General features: G+C 43.8%; 1 protein-coding gene across 1 annotated transcript in view; it reads left to right on the plus strand.

Annotated features, from left to right (window-relative positions):
* fbxo22 (F-box protein 22) overlaps positions 1-21,313 on the plus strand; it is a 76,393-nt gene extending 55,080 nt beyond the window's left edge. The window contains exons 4-7 of the mRNA XM_080844020.1: positions 5,582-5,683; positions 10,228-10,380; positions 10,476-10,641; positions 20,650-21,313. Coding sequence (XP_080700146.1) covers positions 5,582-5,683; positions 10,228-10,380; positions 10,476-10,641; positions 20,650-21,043 — 815 coding nt within the window. The 3' untranslated portion in view covers positions 21,044-21,313. The remainder of the gene's footprint in view (positions 1-5,581; positions 5,684-10,227; positions 10,381-10,475; positions 10,642-20,649) is intronic.
* The last annotated feature ends 1,655 nt before the right edge of the window (positions 21,314-22,968 follow it).

The raw sequence follows: 22,968 nt of genomic DNA on the forward strand, positions 1-22,968 counted from the left end.
CCTTTTTAGCCTAGCCAAGTCGCCAGACCTGCAACCCCGCTTCTGTTTACGTTCCCTCCTCCGTCTTCGGGGTATGCCGCTCGGTGTATCTATCCATGGAGACGCCGGTGTTCTTGCTATTCCCAGAGGAATCCCATGCGAGTGTTGAAAGGCACTTTTTTTTTCCGATTTGTATGCTAGACTCGACATGCATCAAATTGGAACTCAAATGTGGACAATTTACCAACTATAATAAAAACACAAACTGAGTTTAAAACATTTAACAGACAACTGAAACACTGGCTGAAGGAAAACCAAAAATGTAATCATGACAACACACAATAGATAACACACATACATGCACACACAGTATAGGTCACACTCACAGGGCTGCCAACTTTTCAAAAAACCTTGGAGTGAGATTTTGTCAGGGGTGACCAAAATTCGCCACACGAATCTAGGTTTCCATTTTTTGGGGGGGATAAGCCCCTGCATAAAACCTATTTTTTTCTTGTGACCCAGCAAAACTAGGGGGGTCTGGGGGCATGCTCCCCCATAAGATTTTTTTTGAAAATAACCTATAAAATAGTGTCCTCTAGTGGGTTTTAGGAAGAGAAATTAACACATTTAGATTTAAAATATGGCACAAAAATAAACATATTGATGAAGACATCTGCTAGGATTTTGTTTTGGATGTGTGTGAAGCAGGAGCACCCTGCCCTGGGAGAGAAGCTTAGGAGCAGCTTCTACCCTTTGCCATGCATTTACGTTAGCTGAAGACATCTCTCAAGATCGCGTGATGACAAAATATACATGAATAAATACCCCATTCAAATCGGACAGCTTTTTGTCTGTATTTCCAAATATTTTGCGTGCAAAATGTGCATTTTAGATGCTTATTTTACAATATGAAAATTCTGTACACCAAGAGAAAAGTCAGTGAGCACTCGAGCAGGAGCCGAGCCGCACGTCAGCCGGCAAAGAGCCGCATGCGGGCTTGCCGCCCTGCCTGGTTGACTGGCTTGAGCCCGTGGTGGCTACACAACTAAACATTTGGTAATTGCTTTCTCTTCTCTCTTTTTTACATTTGTAATTTGTGTCCCATCTATCGCCGGGGAGTTCAAGGAACTAACGCATCTCGACCCAGAACATTTTTGCGTGAGAAATTGACTGTGCGGCGTGAGAGCGTGTGAAAACATGCAAAAGCGTGTGTCTCACGGCGAAAGCGTGAGAGTTGGCAGCTCTGCACTCATCATATTGTTTCTTCTTTCTGCACAAGGTTTTAATGTTATAGGAAGTATGTTTTAAGATAGCATATATTTGTATAATTGTATACTGTAGGCCTATATATTGTTTAATTGTATAATTGTATATTTTAGGTGACTTATATATTTTATTAGAATAGGTAGCCTGATCAGGGACTGAGGTTGCAAATTAGCTATCTAGCTACAAACCTTTTATGTATTCACATCTGCAAGTTGTGTCATGGCCTTGCCATGTCATGTTTGTAATAATGTGCACTGCTTTGTCCCTGCTAAATAAACTACAAACAAACAAACTGCAAAGTGTTTGCTATTGGCAGAAACTGTCATTTCTCTGATTCTAGTTTCAATCACTCAGGTCCATTCCCTACTCAGAACAGGAGTGCTACCTTCTTTTGTTTTAAATCTATTTCTCCAACTGATGTACAGCAGGTCATTAACAATCTAAGTTCTGAATGTAGTGCAGGTCCAGATGGCCTAGATATAAAAATGTTTAAACTTGCCTCTCACGTCTTGTCGTTTCCTTTGGCAGACTTGTTCAACCTGTCACTCACAACCTGCGAAACACCGGGCATCCTGGAAAAGTGCTACGGTATCTCCTCTTCATAAAGGAGGGGACACCTCTGATGTTAATAACTATAGACCAATATCAATTATTACAGTTTTTCCCTATCGTTTTACGGCATTTAGCGAATCATGGGTCAACTTCATCTAATGCTCACATCTTCTTTGCACAGCAAGAGTCTTCTCTGGCAAATGGGTCTACCATTTCTCATTGCTTTCACGCAAATTTCTTTGAGTTTCAACACACTTTTCAAAACAGTTGAAACACTTCTCAGAGAAAGACACAAAACCTAATTGAATAACCATGTCAACACATTGCAGACACTTAGTAGCAGCCTACTGACACTGCTCTCTATATTCTAAATGCCGTCAACACCTGTGTGAACTCTCTGAGCAAAACTAATCAAGCAGTTCTCAACCTCTAAAAAAGGGTCAATAGATTGAAGTTGATAACAAGCATGTATCAAGGAGGCCACCACCAACAACCTCAGGATGAGGACAAGGAAGAGGTTGTGGTAGAGGTAGAGGGGCCCCTGTCAGGGGACGTGGCATTCGTGTAAGATGCTCAAATGAAATTAGGGCAAGAGTCATTGATCCATAGTGAATCATGACCTCTCCATGAGAGAGGCTGGCCAAAGGGTTCTTTCAAACCTGAGCTATCATACTGTGGTATCAATTGTTTGTACGTTCAGCAATGACAATGACTCTTTGCTGGCCTTCACAGTCAATATAATGTATTGTGTTTCACTGTATTTGCACTCTTGGCAACAACAATTTCTATACTTTTGTAAAGTATGTTGTCACAATACAATGTATACTGTAGTTTCACTAAAGTTATTTACAACATATACGGTCAAATTCTGATTACTTTACGTATATTGTAACAGTATTTACAGCCTATTGCACTATTTTTACAGAATCAACACACTGGCCCACACTGGTGGCAGGGGGAGATTGTTCACTGCAGAACAGAGTTGACCTTTTCACTGTATATTGAAACCTGTCATTTTGACGTACAGAATATACATGTAATGTGGAAAAAGGACTGCAATACTGTAAATATTTTTGTGTCAGAATCTCTGCCATTTTGTGCACAGTAGAACAAATGTTACGTAATCAATGGTGTTGACAGGTCCTTGTTTATAGAATATATGATATAGTGTTTAGCAATACAAAAAAAAAGAACTACAAAATTGTACTGTATACAAATTTTCAGATTTTGAATACTTTCTGACAGTATATTCCCTAAGTTAGAGTGCTCAGTACAAAACCCAAATTGTAGTACGTTGTCAGTGGTAAAATAGTCAATACTGTGAGGGTGTTGCACAAAAGTTGAAGTGATGGTTTCATAGGTTGATATTGAAAGCTGTATTTTGAGTTTTGCTATCCATTGTTAAATAAATGAGAAAACATAAATTTTCAATTGAGCACAAATTGTAGGTTTTGAAGGAAATGTTTGGTTTTGATGGGTGTGTGATACATTTTTGAGAAGGTAGTGTCATTCTGCAAACATCATATAGTGTTTTGGTCATTTCAACTTCTGTTAAGGGCTGTGTATGAGCTGTTTTGAAAAAGTAAACAGTGATTGGAAAAATTCGCCAAAGCGATTGAGAAAAACTGTAATAGCACAGCAAAAATATTTGAAAAACTTATATTTAATCAATTATCATCATATCTTACAGAAAACAACATCTTATCTCAACACCAATCAGGTTTTCGACCAGGCCATTCAACTACTACTGCCCTCCTAAAATTTACAAATTACATCTTGTCAGCAGCTGATAATAACATGCCCATATATGCCCACATGGACATATTTTTTGACTTATCAAAAGCCTTTGATATGGTCAACCCATACCTTCTGCTAGACTCTGCTAAAACTTTACACTATAGGGCTTTCTACTAATGCTTGATTTTTCTTTAATTCATTTCTTCACCACAGAACTCAATGTGTCTCCTTTCAGGGAAGTCAATCAGAGTACCAGATTATTGAGAAGGGTGTTCCACAAGGCTCATCGCTGGGCCCTCTGTTGTTCTCAATATTCATTAATGATCTCCCGCAAGTCTGTTCTGACTGTCTTATCCATTTACATGCTGATGATACAGTTCTGTATGCGTCTGGAGCCGATGTCTCACAAATACAAGATACTTTGCAATTTAATTTCTCCCGGATTCAGTCATGGTTCTCATCAAATAAGCTTCTCTTAAATAAGAAAAAATCATATAATATGTTGTTTTTCACCCGACCTGACTCAATGAGGTCACGCAACTGGTTAATTACCCTGAATGATGGTACAGTACTTGAACACACTGAGGAATTTAAATATTTAGGCTTTTGGCTTGATCCACGGCTATCCTTTAAATCTCATATTAATTATCTAACTAAAAAAGTACTTGGCTCCCTGAAATCTCTTTATCGTTCTATTGATTGTTTTTCACAAGATGTTAGGAAAAGAATTGTGATGCAATTATTACTCCCTATCTTGGATTATGGTGATGTTATTTATGGTAGTACCTTTGATACTAATCTTCGTCCTCTGAATGTATTATACCATAGTCTCTGTAGGTTTGTGCTCCGGTGCCCCTACAGAACCCACCATTGTACAATGTATGAGGCCTTGAACTGGCCAAGTCTCAAAAACAGGAGGCAACTCCATTGGTTAACTTTTGTTTTTAAATGTATTTACCTTAAGTGTCCATTATACCTGAAAGAACTATTAATTCCCTTTAGTTCCCAATATAGTCTCCGGCACACAGACCACTTATTCCTAGTTACCCCACGGCTCAATAAGGAAATTGGGCGGCGGGCCTTTAAATGTAGAGCACCGGCAGACTGGAATGCCCTTCCTTCCTCTCTAAGGTCTATTATATCTTTCCAAATTTTCAAATCAGCTATAATGACGCATATTGAAACTCCCTGCTCTTGTTTTTAATTTAATTCTATTTATTTTTTTCTATTATCATATTTAGTTTCTTAATGATATTATTTCTCTCTTGTCTTTTTCTTCCCAGAGAGAAGGGTACAAATATGCGATTCTTTTCTTTTCTTTCTCTCAAGTGCTATGTGTACCCTGTGTCTCTGTTTACATGCCCATATGCTGGAAACTTAGTGGCTGGTGAGGAACGGGAATGGGGATGGGGGCTGGTCTGGGGTGCAATGTAAATTGTTTTGATTGTGAATGTGTTTGTGTTTTGTGTTTTTTTCCAGTATGTAGGCTATTTTGTTATTATTTCACAAAATATGGCATGTAATGTATCGATGGACCCCCTTGAAAACGAGATATTGCATCTCAAGGGGCTATCCTTAATAAAATTGAAATTGAAAATTGAAATTTCTGTAGTGGTGCCAAACCAAAACATTTATTTCGAATTCATTTAAAATTGATTGCTTTGGTATGTTAAGACTTAATATTTGTGTTGTCTGTATTACCTCAAGGGATGGGCAGGGATTTATGTTGAAATAATGACTTAATTACATTTGTTGAATCTCTCTCGTATGTTGTATCTCAAATTCACACAAAAAAGTCGCAGTATCATATGCAAATAAAGAAATCAAGAAAATATTTCAGATTTTTCAGATTTCACAAGCATTTTTGTGTTTTTTTTAATTTCAGGATAGTTTTGCTTAATGGAAAATAAGGACTTTTATATTGAAAAATACTGAAAACCGTATAAATAGAACAATGTTTAATTTCTTTTTTAATGAAATCTGACATTGTTTCTATGTATGCAAAGGAAAGTGTGGTGATTCTTTTTGTCTTCTTGCTTCACTTCAGCACGCCGAACCAACAGTGAAGATCCTGATTTTGTAGGACTTCTGAAGAACTTGTTGCCAGACAACTGTGACATCGTTGGCATAGCCACACCAGGGATTATATGTAAGGATTACACTCTCATCTTCTTCCCAAATTAAGTTTTATTCTGCAAGCATAAACCAAACAACCTCTATAGTAATCGAAACAAAAATGTAATGTCTGAAGGCAATAGAGCAAGCAAAATGGCGACAGGGGCAAGAGAAAAATCCCCTGTCGCCCTGAAACCTTAAGCAGAACCACGGCACATAAGAGGGGACTCATCTGCTTGAGGTCGGCCAGGTAGAGATAGGGGGGGTGGGGGGGCGTATGGCAGAAGTGGAGGGGAAACAACAAGTTGTAGATGTACACAGCATACATGGGGTAATGTACACAACATATATGTGTACATAATACATACAAACATCATATGGTATACATGATACATACAAAACAGCTAAGTGGGTATACAGTGTGCAGTGTACATTATTGACATTTGAAACTCACATGTGTGACAAATATTGACAGTGGAGTGACTATTAATGGAGCCCTCACTAATGACTTCTATTAATGGAGCCCTCACTAATGACTTCTATGCAGTCTTAGTGCAAGGGCTGTTCCTCAGCAGTGATCACAATGAGAAGTTCCAAGACTCAGCCACCAGAGGGCCGATGGCTGTATGGGAGAGCGGGGCATGTTGTCACACTTTTCAGTGGTTCTCACAATGACCATGAAGTGATAAATCACACAAGGTTTTTTCATGCGGTATGATTTCAGCATTACCTTTGGGCATAATCCATATTCAATCGATTATCACATGGCCTGGGATGCATCGCTGTCTTAGTACTGTGGCTCTGTATGGGAATAATCAATGATGCGCTTGGGGGAGGAGTTCAAATGTGCCAAGACACACCTGGAGAGATGACGTTGTTGCAGGCAAGTGACATGGAGAGCATGATGGGGTAAGGCTTCAATGCCGGAGAGGAGGCAGCCGGTAACCCGCTTTGTTCGCGAGCAAGAACAGAAAACCAGACAAGCATCAGTGGCTTTTCAAGCAAGGAACTTAGCAAACATGTAATGACATAAACTATTTCTAACTAACGTGAATAAAGTTATAGTGGTGGGCTGGCTAGGTATCTCTGACCAGAGACTAAGCTGGTTACTTTTATTAAGTATCTTGATAACTTTATTTGTTTTAGTCGCTAATACCTTGGTTTGTTATAAGTAGGGATGGGAACCGAGAACCGGGTCTTGTTTAGAACCGGTTCCCAATGAGCCGAATCTTTGGAATCGTTAGCCAAATTCATAACCGGGTCTGTTAAAGGGTCTATGTGCCGTTTGCGCATGCGCGAACTCTTAATAATAATCAGACCGCAGCAGAAATGGCAACTCGACAGAAGCGATCTAAAGTGTGGCTTTATTTCACCCGAACGGATGCAAACACGGTCACTTGTAACCTCTGTAAAAAAATTATTTCCTCAAAGGGAATGAATAAGCACTTGAGCACACATGGTATAAAATTACAAGAATGTCACGTTTTCGATGCCAGCAGCAGCTCAACTAACGTCGGCGCTTCATCCCTACCTTGCCAAGGTAAACTCCTCAAAATGTTTTATCATAAGTCATAACGGTGTTACTCGTGTGTTATCAGCAAACGTTTGCGTTTTCGTGTTAACCATAACTAAACTTAGCATTGAATTGCTTAACAGAATGGGTGGTTGGACATTGTCATATATTATATATAACTTAACTAGGCTAGCTTAACTGTAGAATCTTCTATTTTCAGCCGTTGGCTAGAGGCAGGGGCAGTGCTTGCCTCCCCTCTGTTGGTTCTAGGGTAGGGTTAGGCTGTACAAAAGACTCCGTTAATAATAACGCGTGCAGCTCCCTCAGTTTGACAGTTCGATATTGATAAGTTTCTCGTAGCCAATTCAGTGGCAGCAATAGCTAAGTGTTAAATATACTAAGTGCCTAGTTTGTACATGATACAAGTAAGTATGTTTCAGTACATTATTGTGTTTGTAGTGGACTCTACATTGCTATTAGAAGCGTTAAGCATAATAGTTCGCTATTAGCAATACAACCAAGCAACCTACAAGAAAATATACAGTCAAGCTGGAGACACAATTAGCCCTGAGCGATCGCGTATCCTCCCAGAGAAGGCAGACATGCAAATTTTTCTGCACAAAAATTGTAAATAGTCTTTGCCACTGCTAGTTACATTTTTTTGGCAGCTCAGTTAATAATATACCCTTTTACAAAAGGAAGGAGCATTGTTATTTTTATGAACGTTTATATTAAACAGAACACATTTTATTTAAGTTATGTAAGTTTTATTTAAATGTGTATGTAAACATTCTAGAAATTTATATAAAAGAACATTAATGTAAAAAACCCGTTTGTGCTCTTTTTTCACCCCTTACCCAATTATAAGAATCGTTAAGAGAATCGATAAGGAATAGGTTCGATAAGCAGGAATCGATAAGGAACCGGAATCGTTAAAATCTTATCGGTTCTCATCCCTAGTTATAAGTGGTAATAATCACTGTGTGGATAAGTGACAGTAGTATTACGTTTTCTGTGTTAATTAAATACATCATCCTTCAGTAAGTTAGGAGACCTCGGAGTAAACCGTTGACTGAAATTATTTTCCACTATCAAAAAAACTACTCCGAGTGTCTGGTACTGCTGATCTTGTTGTTAAAAGCAGTTTTGACAGCACTGATGCAAGATGGAGGATGGTGGGAACGACTGCTAACCGTTGAGGTAAGCGGTGTGGGTGGATTTACACCATTTTCTCTCAGCCCGTCTGAGACTTTAAAGCAGCTTTCAGAGGGTATTGGTCAGTCATGGGTGAGGCTGGTGAAATTCAGCGGGTTTGGTGTATTGAGGACACATGCTATCCAGACACAAGCTCAGAGTTGAGCAAAGGGAGTCTGGTATCATTTATTTCTGATAAGACACGAGATCAAAGTAGAATAAAGGGAGTCTGGTATCATTGATCTCTAATAAGGAACTTGTTGAGGTTGAGCAGAAGCAACCACTGAGAAAAAGAGGGTGGGGAGACACGTTGCGGAGGTTGTGACAGAACAAAACCAGTGGAAAAGAGGGTTAATCCGGGAGGTGCACAGTGAGGGGCAAATTTGAATGGTCAAAGATGTGCAGATTATTGGTCGTTGTTTGGCCTTGTCATCGTACAATGTACCAATTTCAGTTTTAGGATAGTGCCCCTAACTTTGGAGGAATTAAGAGTGTGACAGCTCAACTGTGTGACTGCTCAACTGTGTGACAACTGACCCGGCTCTCCCTTATTTTCAGTTTGCCTGAGCAAGATGGAGGTGCACAATGACAAAGCCCATTCCATCAGACAGGTGACTGAAGACTGACTAGGCCTTATTTAGAGTGGAACTTTCAGGAGGTGACTGAAGACTGACTAGGCCTTATTTAGAGTTGAACTTTCAGGAGGTGACTGAAGACTGACTAGGCCTTATTTAGAGTGGAACTTTCAGGAGGTGACTGAAGACTGACTAGGCCTTATTTAGAGTGGAACTTTCAACAGGAAAGCAGGAAACTGGAACTCAACCATGGCAGGCACAACCATTTTTTTAATTTATATCTTGGTAAAGCTTCCCAAACACATGCACCTCCATATTGCATGGTAGAAAAGATTCATTACTGGATTTATTCTCATTGTACCAAGATCAATAAAACAAAACAAAACACGAATTTACTAGCTACGGTGTATCTGCAAAATATAAGAGATGAAATATGACGATTAACTGTTATTTAAGTTATTATTAGATTAGCAATAAGTAGTGTGGCCATTGAAGGGTGTTGGGGAGTCGCTCAACATGTTACATGCCAGGCAGCAGACAGAGGTAGTACAAAAAGCCATGGCCGTGGGAGCCAACTAAGGACAGTTAGCCGAGAGTAACAGAGTATATGGAGGGAGAATATTCCCAAGCTCGATGTAATGTGAAAGGTAGTAGTAGTGAGCGCAGTCACTGGGATACTTAAGTACAAAAGCAGATAAGCAGCGTTCCGGGGCTAGAGAGCACAGTAGGTAGCAACTCTATCAACAGGGAGTGGCGTCCGGAGCTTCTGAGAATAGGGTCCGTGAGGAAACAGCGTAACGTAAAAAGTTCAAGGCCCATATTCACCCATGTTCAGGGCCCATATTGCACCATGTTCAGGCCCCATATCACACCATGTTCAGGGCCCATATCACACCATGTTCAGGGCCCATATCACACCATGTTCAGGGCCTGTATCCACCATGTTCAGGGCCCATATCACACCATGTTCAGGGCCCATATCCACCATGTTCAGGGCCCATATCCACCATGTTCAGGACCCATACCCCTCCATGTTTGTCATGGAATTATTAAAGCATGCTGTCCACCTATGGAAAAAAACTCTGCTTTTAGCAACATTTAGTAGTCACATCATGGTTACAGAATATGGCTGTTCTGTCTACTAGTGTGCTTCTGACTGTCAAGGCAACCCTAAATACAAAAATAAAAAAGCTGCTAGTGTCCTATACCTAGTGCTCAAAACAGAAAAAAAACAGCAGTTAGACATCATCTCCACTGTAAGTGTAACTGTGGCTGTGTATATCTATCTGTGTGCAGTGACCCCTGTGGGCTCCCCCGCTGCCATCCCAGAGGAGCATGAAGATGGAGAGGCTGGGTTTGCTCTCCTGCTTCCCCACATAGAAGGGCTTCGAGTCAGACCATTCCATTTCTGCAAGCACACACTCAACAACAGAGCTCTCGAGCAAGCAGGTACATACATATGCACAATCTCACACATACACGTGTGTATACCCTTCCATAAACTGCCTCAATCTGACCAGTGGTGTGTGTTTTTGTGTCTCTAGGTCTCTTGGGAAACCCCGACTTGAAAGTAGTTCTCCTGTTTGGATATATGGCTTTTAAGTCTGGAGCCTCACGCTTCTTGAACCAGTTTCTGGAGCCTCTCTCACACACCAACGCCCTGATCGCAGGTGGTCACGTGGAGAGGGCTTTCTGCCCGCACAGGGACTGGTGTGTACAGGACATCACAAACTAACCAAACATCACTTACCCTACTTACACCTAAATCTAACCCTTTCTGCCCACACAGAGACTGGTGTATACAGGACATAACAAACTAACCAATGACTAGGGTTGTCACTTTCACAAAAACATACTGCTGTTCAAAAATACACAGTGCTCATCTCACAATTATTCAACCCCCTTAGTCAAGTTTAGGTTTGAGGTTTTTTGCCTTTATTTATATGGGACAGTGACCATTGACAGGAAGTGAGATGGAGAGAGATGGGGAGTGACCTGGGGTCAGATTTAAACCTGAGACCCCGTGGGCACTTGTCTATAGTTTATGTGTTGGCCCAAGTATACCTGTGCTGGTCAATGATGCATGTGTTGGCCCAAGGTAGAGGGCAGCTAGATGTCCAGTAATGGGGTACTCTTTTGTTTAGTGTTTCTCTACACATGTTTCCCTTTCATCAGGTACTCATGTTCTAGGCAGCAATCCTTTTTTTCATAGCCGTTCTGATTCATCTGGGTGGGTGGGTGCTGAAGGGAGTTGCTGGGGTCTTGTTTACAAACCACCACTCCCTAAGAGATGCAGAGATGTACAGTGGAGGGTGGCACACTAGTAGTTTAATAGAAATGTCCTTATTGTCATTTTCTCGTTTCATCTCTTTTCTGAATGCCCCAGACTGAGGCGACAGTTTGTCCTCCTGAGTGGTTTGTTTACAAAGCTGGGTTCTAAATTCATTATCACTAAAAGCAGTGCCAGAGAGGACATCAAATTAGACTCAAAGAAAGAAAGAGGCACATTACCATAGGAACTTCATTGTGGATCTGTGATACAGTGATAGAGAGAGAGCGATTGGAAGAGAGAGTGAGTGAAAAAGAGAAAGAGAAAGAAATAGTGGATGGGAAGTTTGATATTAAGATGACAAAAGTGACAGTTGAGGAGAGAGAGAGGGAGCGAGAGGGGAACAGACAGACAGACAGACAGCTAGAGCAGTGTCAGTCTGCTGTTTACAATGGACAGTTTGCAGTTACTGAATGTTGTCTTCAAGAGTCCACTATTCATTTCAATGAATCTTAAAAATCTTTAAATATATTAAGTGTAGAAAAATGAAAATAACATAGCTGAAGTGTCATTTACGAGACCTGCAAAATTAATGTGGAATGAAGTCTCTACTTTAAGTGGGTTGAGCTGAATTATTTGCAGAAAGTCAGTTTGAAGAATAAGAAGCAGCAGGTTGGGAAAACATGACAGTGCATTGCTTTGCATCTTGCATTGACTTCAGTTGGGAAAACATGACAGTGTATTGCTTTGCAGCTTGCATTGACTTCAACTGGGAAAACATGACAGTGCATTGCCTTGCAGCTCCCATTGACTTCAGTTGTAAGTAGTGGTGCATTCATGAGCAGGTGGGATCTCCAAGTGGAGGAATTAATCTAAATGTCCAACTCTAAACATTTTTTGAGTGCTCCAAGAAGTAGTTTTGACTGCACTCAACATGGCGATGTTTGTGGTGGAAGATAAATAAATGTACTTGCTCTGCACACAAATAAGTCACTTCATTGTTCAATAAGTCACAGTCATTTTCTACAGTTTCTTTACAGTTTTGCAGTGTCCAGTTATAGCATTCCTACTCAATACTGGATCGACTTCGATCATTAAGTTTGGACCCCTCAAGATCTAAAAGTAAAGCCATGGTTGAAAAATCGTCTCGGTTACTAACGTAACCTCGGTTCCTTAAGCACGGAACAAGATATAATAAACGGGACTTGACCTAGTGTCATGGACTGGTTCAAAGAACTTTATTCATTCACGCCGCTAGGCAGGGAGAAGCGCGCCGTGCTCTGGCCCCACCCCCACCGGAGCCTATAAAAACCACAGCGCGCTGCTCTATCATTCTTGGATCAAAATCTGAGCGTTGAAACACCCACCCAAAGAAGAAAAACACTGTATCACGCAACTATTATTATATCTTGTTCCGTGCTTAAGGAACCAAGGTTACTTAAGTAACCGAGACGTTCCTTATCGCAGGAACTGCGATATAATAAACGGGACAGTTTCCATTAGCGCGTGTAAATACAGTGATTGCCATATCACCCCAACTTTATTATGCTTTGCCCTCACGGAGGTTCATACAGCAGCTGGTGGTGAACGTTCATAGGGCCTTATTTGTGCTTGTGAACACTTACTAGCACTTCACCGTGCACATACAGCCGTGGAAAAAAATAAGAGACCACTTCAAAATTATCAGTTTCTCTGGTTTTACTATTTATTGGTATGTGTTAAAGTAAGATGTACATTTTTGTTTTATTCTATAACCTACTGGCAACATTCCTACCAAATTTCAAATAAAGATATTGTCATTTAGACCATTTATTTGCAGAAAAATGACAATTGGTCAAAATAGCAAAAAAGATGCAGTGTCTTCAGATCTCGAATAATGCAAAGAAAACAAGCTATTATTCATTTTTAAACTACAAAATACTAATGTTTTAACTTATGAAGAGTTCAGCAATCAATATTTGGTGGAATAACCTTGATTTAAAATCACAACCTTCATGTGTTTCTGCATGCTCTCCACCAGTCTTTCACATTGCCGTTGGGTGACTTTATGCTACTCCTGGCGTAAAAATTCAAGCAGCTCGGCTTCTTTTCATGGCTTGTGACCATCCATCTTCCTATTGATCACATTTCAGAGGGTTTTTATGGGATTCAGGTCTCGGAATTGGGCTGGCCATGACAGGGTCCTGATCTGGTGGTCCTTCATCCACACCTTTACTGGCCTGGCTGTGCCCTGCTGGAAAAAACACTCCTCAGAGTTGGGGAACATTGTCAGAGCAAAAGGAAGCAAGGTTTCTTCCAGGAAAACTTTGTACCTCGCTTGATTCATGCGTCCTTCACAAAGACAAATCTGCCCCATTCCAGCCTTGCTGAGGCACCCCAGATCAGCACCGACCCTCCACCAAATTTCACATTAGGTGCAAGACTCTGTGGCTTGTAGGCCTCTCCAGGTCTCCGTCTAACCATCAGACGACCATGTGTTGGGCAAAGCTGAAAATTAGACTCATCAGAGAAGACGAACTTAGAAGAACCTCCTGTCCGCTTTGGTTCAATCCTTATGGTCTTTTACAAACCTCAGCCAGGCAAAGTACAACGTTGTCACGGAAGAAAAACTTGCTTCCTTTTGCTCTGACAATGTTCCCCAACTCTGAGGAGTGTTTTTTCCAGCAGGGCAATGCTCCATGCCACACAGCTAGGCCAGTAAAGGTGTGGATAAAGGACCACCAGATCAGGACCCTGTCATGGCCAGCCCAATTCCGAGACCTGAATCCCATAAAAAACCTCTGAAATGTGATCAAGAGGAAGATGGATGGTCACAAGCCATGAAAAGAAGCCGAGCTGCTTGAATTTTTACGCCAGGAGTAGCATAAAGTCACCCAACGGCAATGTGAAAGACTGGTGGAGAGCATGCCGAAACACATGAGAGTTGTGATTTTAAATCAAGGTTATTCCACCAAATATTGATTTCTAAACTCTTCCTAAGTTAAAACATTTAGTATTTTGTAGTTTAAAAATGAATAATAGCTTGTTTTCTTTGCAATATTCGAGATCTGAAGACACTGCATCTTTTTTGCTATTTTGACCAATTGTCATTTTTCTGCAAATAAATGGTCTAAATGACAATATTTGTATTTGAAATTTGGTAGGAATGTTGCCAGTAGGTAATAGAATAAAACAAAAATGTACATTTTACTTTAACACATACCAATAAATAGTAAAACCAGAGAAACTGATAATTTTGAAGTGGTCTCTTAATTTTTTCCGCGGCTGTATGTTGAGGGAATCACTATCCCCTTGTCCATAGATTCGACCCTTGGTTGGTTTGTTGCGTCGTGACAAGCAGAGGCAGATGAACCTATGTTTAATTTAACATTCTTATGTTTAGTACCTCGTTCATGCATTCTACCACGTAGAACCGATGAACGAGTATCTTATTCTAATCCTCCTCAGGCTCTGGCGGTACAGCATTGCTGGCCCGCAGAATGCCTTGCAAGAAACTAGGCTGCGTCACATCTAACATATAGAACCTAATGAAAGTGTGGCGAGAGCTCCAGCTTGCTGCCTTGCATATATCTTCCACTGACATGCCTTTCAGCAAGGCCCAGGAAGAGGAGACCCCCCGCGTCGAATGCGCACAAAGCTTAGCGGGGGGGTCAAGAGACAAACTTGTATAAGACAACACTATAGCCTCCACTATCCACCGGGATAAGCTGGGTTTAGATAGAGGTCTGCCTTTTGCCTGCGCCCCGAAGCATACAAACAGCTGATCTGACCGTCGGAACGTTTTGGTGCGCTCTACGTAGCCACGAATGGCGCGCACCGGGCACAATGTATTCAAGCACTCCTCCTCTGCTGACGCAAACGGGGGAGGCGAGAACACTGCCAGCTCAATCACCTGATTGCGGAACGGGGTTGTTACCACCTTGGGTGTGTATGCAGCATTCGGTCTCATCACTACCTTGTCCCCAGCTATCGAGAACTGAAGGCACGATGGACTGACAGACAGGGCTTGCATGTCACTAACGCGTTTTGCTGACACCAATGCCAACAACAGCGCCGTTTTCAATGAAACATATTTTATGTCCGCTGTCTCCAGGGGCTCAAATGGCAATACAATCAGTAAATCCCATGACGGTATCAGGTGTCTGTCCGGCACTCTGAGACGTCTCACGCCTGCCATGAAGCGTGACGCTAATGAGTGACAGCCCGGGGATTTATTATTAATTCCTGCGTGGCAGGCGGTGATGGCTGCCAGGTAGACCTTGAGAGTGGAAGCCGCCTTCCCCTCATCAAATAACTGCTGGAGAAATTCTAGAATGACGCCCAGTGCGCAGTTGATAGGGTCCTGTTGACGCTCAACACACCACTTCTCGAACCTGCGCCACTTTAACGTATACAGCGATCGGGTCGAAGCTGCCCGCGCACTCTGTATCGTTGCCACCACCGAGTCAGACAAACCTGAGGCTAGAAGCTTGTGCCTTTCAGGTGCCAAACCCTGAGTCGCCACAGCTCTGGCTGAGGATGCCAGATCGACCTGTGCGCCTGCGTTAGGAGATCCCTCCTCAGAGGTAGTTCCCATGATGGCTGCACAGACATTCTGATTAGGCCTGCCAACCACGGGTGACTGGGCCAGTGGGGGGCCACTAATAATAATTCCTTGCTCTCGACCGATATTCTGCTTAATAGCGGTTGGATAAGAGTGATCGGGGGAAAAGCATACAGACGCAAGTGCGGCCACTGGTGGCTCAGCGAGTCCACGCCCAACGGGGGACTGTCGCCCCCCAGTGAGAACCATAGGGGGCAACAGGTGTTCTCTCTGTTGGCAAACAGATCCACCTCCGCTTTGTAAAAGCGTTGCCATATCTGTTCTATTACCTGAGGGTGCAGAGCCCAGTCCGTCGCCCGAGGGTTGCCCCTCGATAGTAGGTCTGCTCCGTAGTTGAGCTTGCCTGGTATGTGTACCACTCTGACTGAGGGAAAATGCGCTGCTGCCCATAAGAGCAGGCGATTCGCCCATTGATACAGTGACTGAGAACGCACCCCCCCCTGGCGATTTGTATATGTCATAGCGGAAGTGTTGTCTGTCCTCACCAGTATGTGATGACCATGACCATGCGAGCCCGCTGTGGCGAAGAACCGGGGTGATTTCCAGATCACCAGCGCCTTCATGCATCTGGCGTTCACTGTCAGCTTGCGGTACCTGTCTCTGGTGGAGCTGAGCTTCATGGAGATGTACCATATTTGAAACGGCCGCATGCGTAATAGCCCTTGGGGTAACGCAACCGCGGCTGACGCCATCATCCCTAGCAGCCTTTGGCAGCAGAGAGACGTCACCGTCCGCCCCTGCCTGAACTGGCGAGTGCATGATTGAATGGCCCTTATCCTTGCTGGGGACAGAGACACCTTCATTGAGGTGGAATCCAGTACCATGCCTAGAAACGGGGCGCTGTTGGGGGACCAACGCACTTTTCTCCCTGTTTATAACAAAGCCTAGTCGATGCAGGTGTGCCACCACTAGATGGCAGTCCTGCTCCACCGCTGACTTTGATCGTGCGCATATCAGCCAATCGTCCAGATAAGTGAGGATACGTATTCCTCGCTGCCTTAATGGAGCGACTGCTGCGTCCACGCATTTCGTGAACACCCTAGGGGCTAAAGACAGGCCGAAAGGGAGGGCACGAAATTGGTATGCTGTTCCTTTGAACGCAAACCTCAGAAACCTCTGGTGTCTGCAGCAAATCGGTATATGGAAATATGCATCCTTTAGATCTATTGAGACGAACCAATCGTTTGGCTGTATGCACTGAATGAGCTTTCGTGGAGTCAGCATTCTGAACTTCAACCTTTTTAATGCTTTGTTCAACGTGCGTAGATCTAGTATGGGTCGATAATTCCCATCCTTCTTTGGGATGAGAAAATATCGGCTGTATACGCCTCCGGGAGGGACCACTGTTATAGCACCCTTCTTGAGCAGTGAGCTTATCTCTTCCAATAGGAAACTCTTCTGCTCCAGAGGCACGACTGATTGGATCACACCGCTGAACCTCGGAGGGGGGCGGGAGAATTGCAGTGCGTAGCCGTCTGTAATCGTCCTTAGCACCCATGGTGGTGCTGCGCATGCGCACCAACCGTCCGCACAGTCGGCTGGGCTGGGCTTCAGGTGGAATCTGTCGGTTTCTAAACCGCTCATTGTCAATCTTTCTAAACCTAAACCTGTCCCCGCTCCGCATAAGGAGGGGGGTGAGGTTGAGGGCTGCCCCCACATGGTTTGAATAAAAAAATTGTTTTGCAAACGCTGGGGCTGCGTTGCGGGGGGAGTTACACAAGCATGCCTTATGACTGGCCCCGAAGGGGCAGGGTGAATGACATGAACCTTTGAATGTTGTGCTTGTTGGGATACTTTTACCGTGCTTGTCATGATCTGTGCATCAGAGCGACTCAAAGTTTTCCTCGGTGGCCAGGGATCCACCACTCTCCCCTCCGTGGACAAGGACCCTCTCTAAGGACGACGGATTCTTATTGTAGCCCCTGCCACGGCCACGCTGTCCCTAGTGGGTAGCGCCCTGTGCAGAGCGCGCTATCTGTGGCTGTGCTTGCGGCTGTGCCGCGGGGTGGAACTGATGCCTGTTCCACCCTCGAGCTCCGGCTTGCATCTTTGCATCTCCTCTTCTGCCCAGCACTCGGGGTTCGCTGTCCCGACGCAAACTGGGTGTCGGAGCTCCCTGAGCGAGGCATCCACGCCTGGAACGCCTCCTTGCTCTTCTGCTGTTCCACGAACTTAGCAGACATGCACGCTACAGCCTCACCAAACGCGCCGTGGACGCAGACTGGTGCGTCGAGAAATGGCACCTTCTCCCTGTATGTCATTTTGGACAGAGTAAGCCACAACGACCGGTTGGTTGCCACGCTCGCTCCCATGACTCTCCCCAGAGCCTGGGAAGTGCACCGCGTCAGACGCAGCGTGAGATCAGTAGCTCGCCGGAGCTCCACTACGGTCTCGTTGCCCTCCCCCAGCGATGCTGCAAGCTCTGCCAGGAGCTTAGCCTGATAGCGCTGTAACAGCGCGGCCGTGTTCGTAGAACACACCGCCTGCCCAGCCGCTAAATAGGCTTTCTCCGCCAGCACCGCCTGATTCCTGGCCACCCCAGTAGGCAACTGGGGTCCATGACCGAGGCGCATCGTGGGGGTGGAAGGGGCTAGGTAGCCCGCAACCGCCTCCTCAACCGGAGGGAAAGTGAGGTAGCCAAACTCCTCCGCCTTGTCTACGTTCATGTAGCATCCAAAGCCTGGCACAGGGGCTCGCCCCGAGTAGGGCGTGCCCCACGTAGCCTTAACCTCCTCGTGCACCTCCTCGAAGACGGGGAGGGTGCACTGTGCCACCACTGGAGGGCCCCCATAAAACATCCCGTCCAGCAGGGATGATCGTCCCTTGGGCGGAGGAGGGAGAGGGAGACTCAGAGCGTGCGCCGCTCTCATCGCCACCTCGTGGAGCTGCTGATTATGTGACCGGGGGCTAGCTAGCCCGTGGTAGCGCCACATCCATCTCCCCCTCCTCCTCCTCCTCTTCCTCCTCGCCCGAGGCATAAGAGTAGTCCACCAGACACTCTGTCTCTAGCCCAAAATCAAATTGCCCACCGGAGGTAACAGCAAATCCGGAGGGTAACTCCACAACCTCAGGGTCTGGGCTGACCAAGAGGGCAGGCGAGGCGAAAGGGGACTGACAGCCCCGCCCGGGCGGTCACCGGGCACTGAACTGCCTGGGGCCGAGGAGGCGACCAGCCCGACCGGGTGCCGCTCCCCGGTTGGCACTGCAGTCGCTGTGTTATCGCGCTCCCATAGCGCAAAACGTCTCCTGGCCCTGGCTACGGTCATCATAGCACATACATTGCACCCGGAGTCAGTGCCACCCACCGCCGCCTCCGCGTGCTCCCTACCGAGGCAGAAAACACAACGTCGGTGGCGGTCGCCCTTCTCCTTGGCATGGCCACACCCCGGGTAGCTCTGTCGCGACATTTCTGTAAAAAAGGAGAAATATTAAGCACACAGAGAAATAATAAGCACACTATCACCAACACGAGGTTCGCAAACCCCGCTAGCAGGCTAGTCAGAGACTAGCTAGTCTAACACGTTGCTGGCAGTGAATAAGAATAATCTCAGAGTCCAAATCTTACGCGAAGATTTTGAAAAAGAATGATAGAGCAGCGCGCTGTGGTTTTTATAGGCTCCGGTGGGGGCGGGGCCAGAGCACGGCGCGCTTCTCCCTGCCTAGCGGCGTGAATGAATACGTTCTTCGAACCAGTCCATGACACTAGGTCAAGTCCCGTTTATTATATCGCAGTTCCTGCGATAAGGAACCTGAAATTTCCCTTAAGTTATTGGTCAATTTAATAACTGAGTGTCAAACTGTGTTGAGATTAAATGAGATGTGCCTGTCATGCATTGAAAACAAGATGGAGGTGCCTCTCTGAATGTACAACCCTTTTGATGGGCTTGAATGACCTGAACCCTGTGCATGTTATGAAATGACCAAATGAATGTGTCCTGGTAATCCAAATAGCTTTTAACAATGCCCTTTGTCTGCGGGAAGAATCCGTGCTGTGTATCTAGTAAAGTAGGGTCCTATGTTGAGAAGAAAATAACTCTAAGAACCAAACCAGTGGAAAAGCAGTTTGAAACATAATATGCTGAAGGACCAGCCAGATAGGTAGGACTTGAGTCCGCTTCAGAGAATGACAACAGGAGGTCTGGTACATTGTCTGAGATGTTGCTGGGAGATACAGCAAGCTGAGGACAATAACTGGGCAGCTATCGCTTTTTTCCTCATCATTAGGGCTTCAACCAGTACAGCTGCTGGAACCCTCTTCAAGGCTCAGAGAGCACTTCTACATAGTGCATCACTATGAGTTAAAGATGCCAATGTGCTGCTGGAACCCTCTTCAAGGCTCAGAGAGCACTTCTACATAATGCATCACTATGAGTTAAAGATGCCAATGTGCTGTTGGAACCCTCTTCAAGGCTCAGAGAGCACTTCTACATAATGCATCACTATGAGTTAAAGATGCTAATGTGCTGCTGGAACCCTCTTCAAGGCTCAGAGCACTTCTACATAATGCATCACTATGAGTTAAAGATGCCAATGTGCCATCTATCATCAGATGTCCACAGCCAATAGACTAGAATGATCAACATGTATACATGAGGCCCCTGACCTGTGACACTACCCTCTGACCTCTGAACTTAACTTCCAGTCTTTTGAACAGTAGTGCCCTGTTTAAGTATGGAAAACTGTTGATTGTCAGCAATGCCTTTCAAATCTTCTGTGTGAGTGGATGTTTGTCTCCCTCCTCTCCAGCTGTTCTGCCGGGTGTATGGAGTAGTAATGTTTGTCTCTCTTCTCTCCAGCTGTTCTGCCGGGCGTATGGAGTAGTAATGTTTGTCTCTCTTCTCTCCAGCTGTTCTGCTGGGGCGTACGGAGTGGTGGGTCTGGCGCTGAGTGGCACTCGTGTCCAGGGAGCCTCCGTGCTGCTGGAACAGGAAGTGAGCAGTGCCACCGCAGCTGAGGCTGTGTTGCAGCGTCTGAAGGCTGCACACATTCCTGAACACAACACCATCGGGCTCATGTTTGCTTGCGTTGGCCGCGGGCACAACTACTATAACAACCAACGCAATGTTGAGGCTGGAGCCTTCCGGAAGCTCTTCCCCAATGTACCCCTTTTTGGATTTTTTGGAAATGGTGAAATTGGCTGTGACCGCATAGTCAAAGAGAACTTTACACTTTCACACACAGACACCGACGGACTGCAGCATGGATACACCACAGTCATGAGTCTGGTGCACCTGGGCTAGGAAAATGATGTCTGATGTTTTTTATTTATTGTTGCAGTTAAAGAATTCCAACCAGTACACTTATGTAGATATGTCTGTTGGAAACTCCAAATACACCTGCCCGTTTTGTGCTATGTACTCATGCTGGTAAGGTATATGTGCTAATCAAATTATTAGCAAAGAAATTCAGATTGACAAGTAAAAAATATTGGACTGAACGGACATTTATTGTGCTTTTGCTTGTTGTGCAGCCAGTGTAGGATACTAGTCTATAATCTGGTCAAATCAAGAAGATGCAAATAAATAAAGACATTTTGTCTGTGATTCTTTCCATGTTTTTCTTATGCTTGGTATATAATAATCCTATATAATTAATAATAATGAATAATAAGAATGTGGAATATTATGGGAGATGTTAAAATGATGGAGGGTAGAGTGGATGTTCTTGTTACTGTTTTATTATCATATGTTATATTAAAGATGACCAATAGAAGGCATTTAAAACAGAAATATATGGTCAGACTGCCGAAGGGGTGCATCTCTGTAGTCAGAGATGGGCAAAAATACATCAAAATGTATTTTGATACAAAATACAAAATACCCTTCAAATAAATGTATCAAAATAAATTACAAAATACTGTTGTACTGTACAGAAATTGTAACAAAATACAATACATGTATTTTGTATTTTTAAAATACAGGAAATACTTTTTCAGAATTTTCAGTTTTCTCTCAATTTGGTATAGCAGCAGAACATTCAGGTTTGGGCTATTCAGTGGCGTAATGTAGTTATCACGGGCCCAGGTGCAGGCTATTATGACGGGCCCTTGTCAGTGTTGTAAGGCAACATTTGAGTCCCGTATCCTTTTTTTCATGTTTGTAACCGCCGCCACCACGCCCCTCCCCCCGCACACATATTCCGCCTATTACACCTGTCAGTGTAATTTTTTCGCTGAATATAGGTATATATCAGTATTTTAGGCAATGTGACTTGGCTATTCAGACTATTTAGATTGACATTAATATGTCTATGGGCCCTGGCTACGGGGCTATATAATGTACACAAAGCTCTGGTGAACCCAGTAAAAAAGGAAGAACAGTCACAGAATGTCAGTGTAACTAAGCAAAGCTATTAAAAGACAACAACTTGATTGATTTTGTATATATATATTTTTGCAGGCAGCAGCTGTGTGACTTTCATGTTTTCACAAAACAGGGCTCTCATTGCAATCTCTATGGCTTCCGGGAGGGCTATCCCCACCAGGCTTTCGTCATACGTAATTGCGTATAAGGACATCATACGGCTTTGATCAAGTCACATTCTGTCAAGATGGCTAACGTTCAGTGCAACAACTCGATTCGCTCTTTATAAAACCTCCTTTTAGTCGGTGTACTAATGAAGATAAATTGACAAGGATCAAGACAGCTATCTAAGTTTTCGACCTGAGCCCTGTTTTGTGAAAAAAAAAATGGATTTAACATGAGAGTCAATGAGGCTATGGTGAACAACAGTTGAACAAACCACAAATTTGTAGTTTGTATGTAATTTCTAAACCAGGAACCTAATGTGCTCTGCCTAATCTTTATTTTTTTTCTTACTTGGTTTCTGTATTTCTGTATGTCTCCCACAGCGTCAGCTCTCCTCCTTAAGGCTAAAGAGAGAGAAAATGTGTGGCTGGTAAGTCAATACTGTATCTCAATGTGACATTTGACAAACACCACTTGGATTACAATTTTTTATCAGGCTTTACGGCTCTTCACAATGCAAGTAGAATGCTTCATAGACTTGAGTGTGCTGCGGTCAATTAAAACAGGGTTAACATGTCATGACTGCTGTCAATGTCAATTTTGAGCATCTGATTGATGTCCACAGACAGTTCTTAAACTGCTTTCTAAAGAATTCAGGTTCATTGCGTTAGACTAAGCCCATAAATATGGTAACAAAT

Source organism: Sprattus sprattus (genome assembly GCF_963457725.1).
Source record: "Sprattus sprattus genome assembly, chromosome: 8".
Lineage (NCBI taxonomy): Eukaryota > Metazoa > Chordata > Actinopteri > Clupeiformes > Clupeidae > Sprattus > Sprattus sprattus.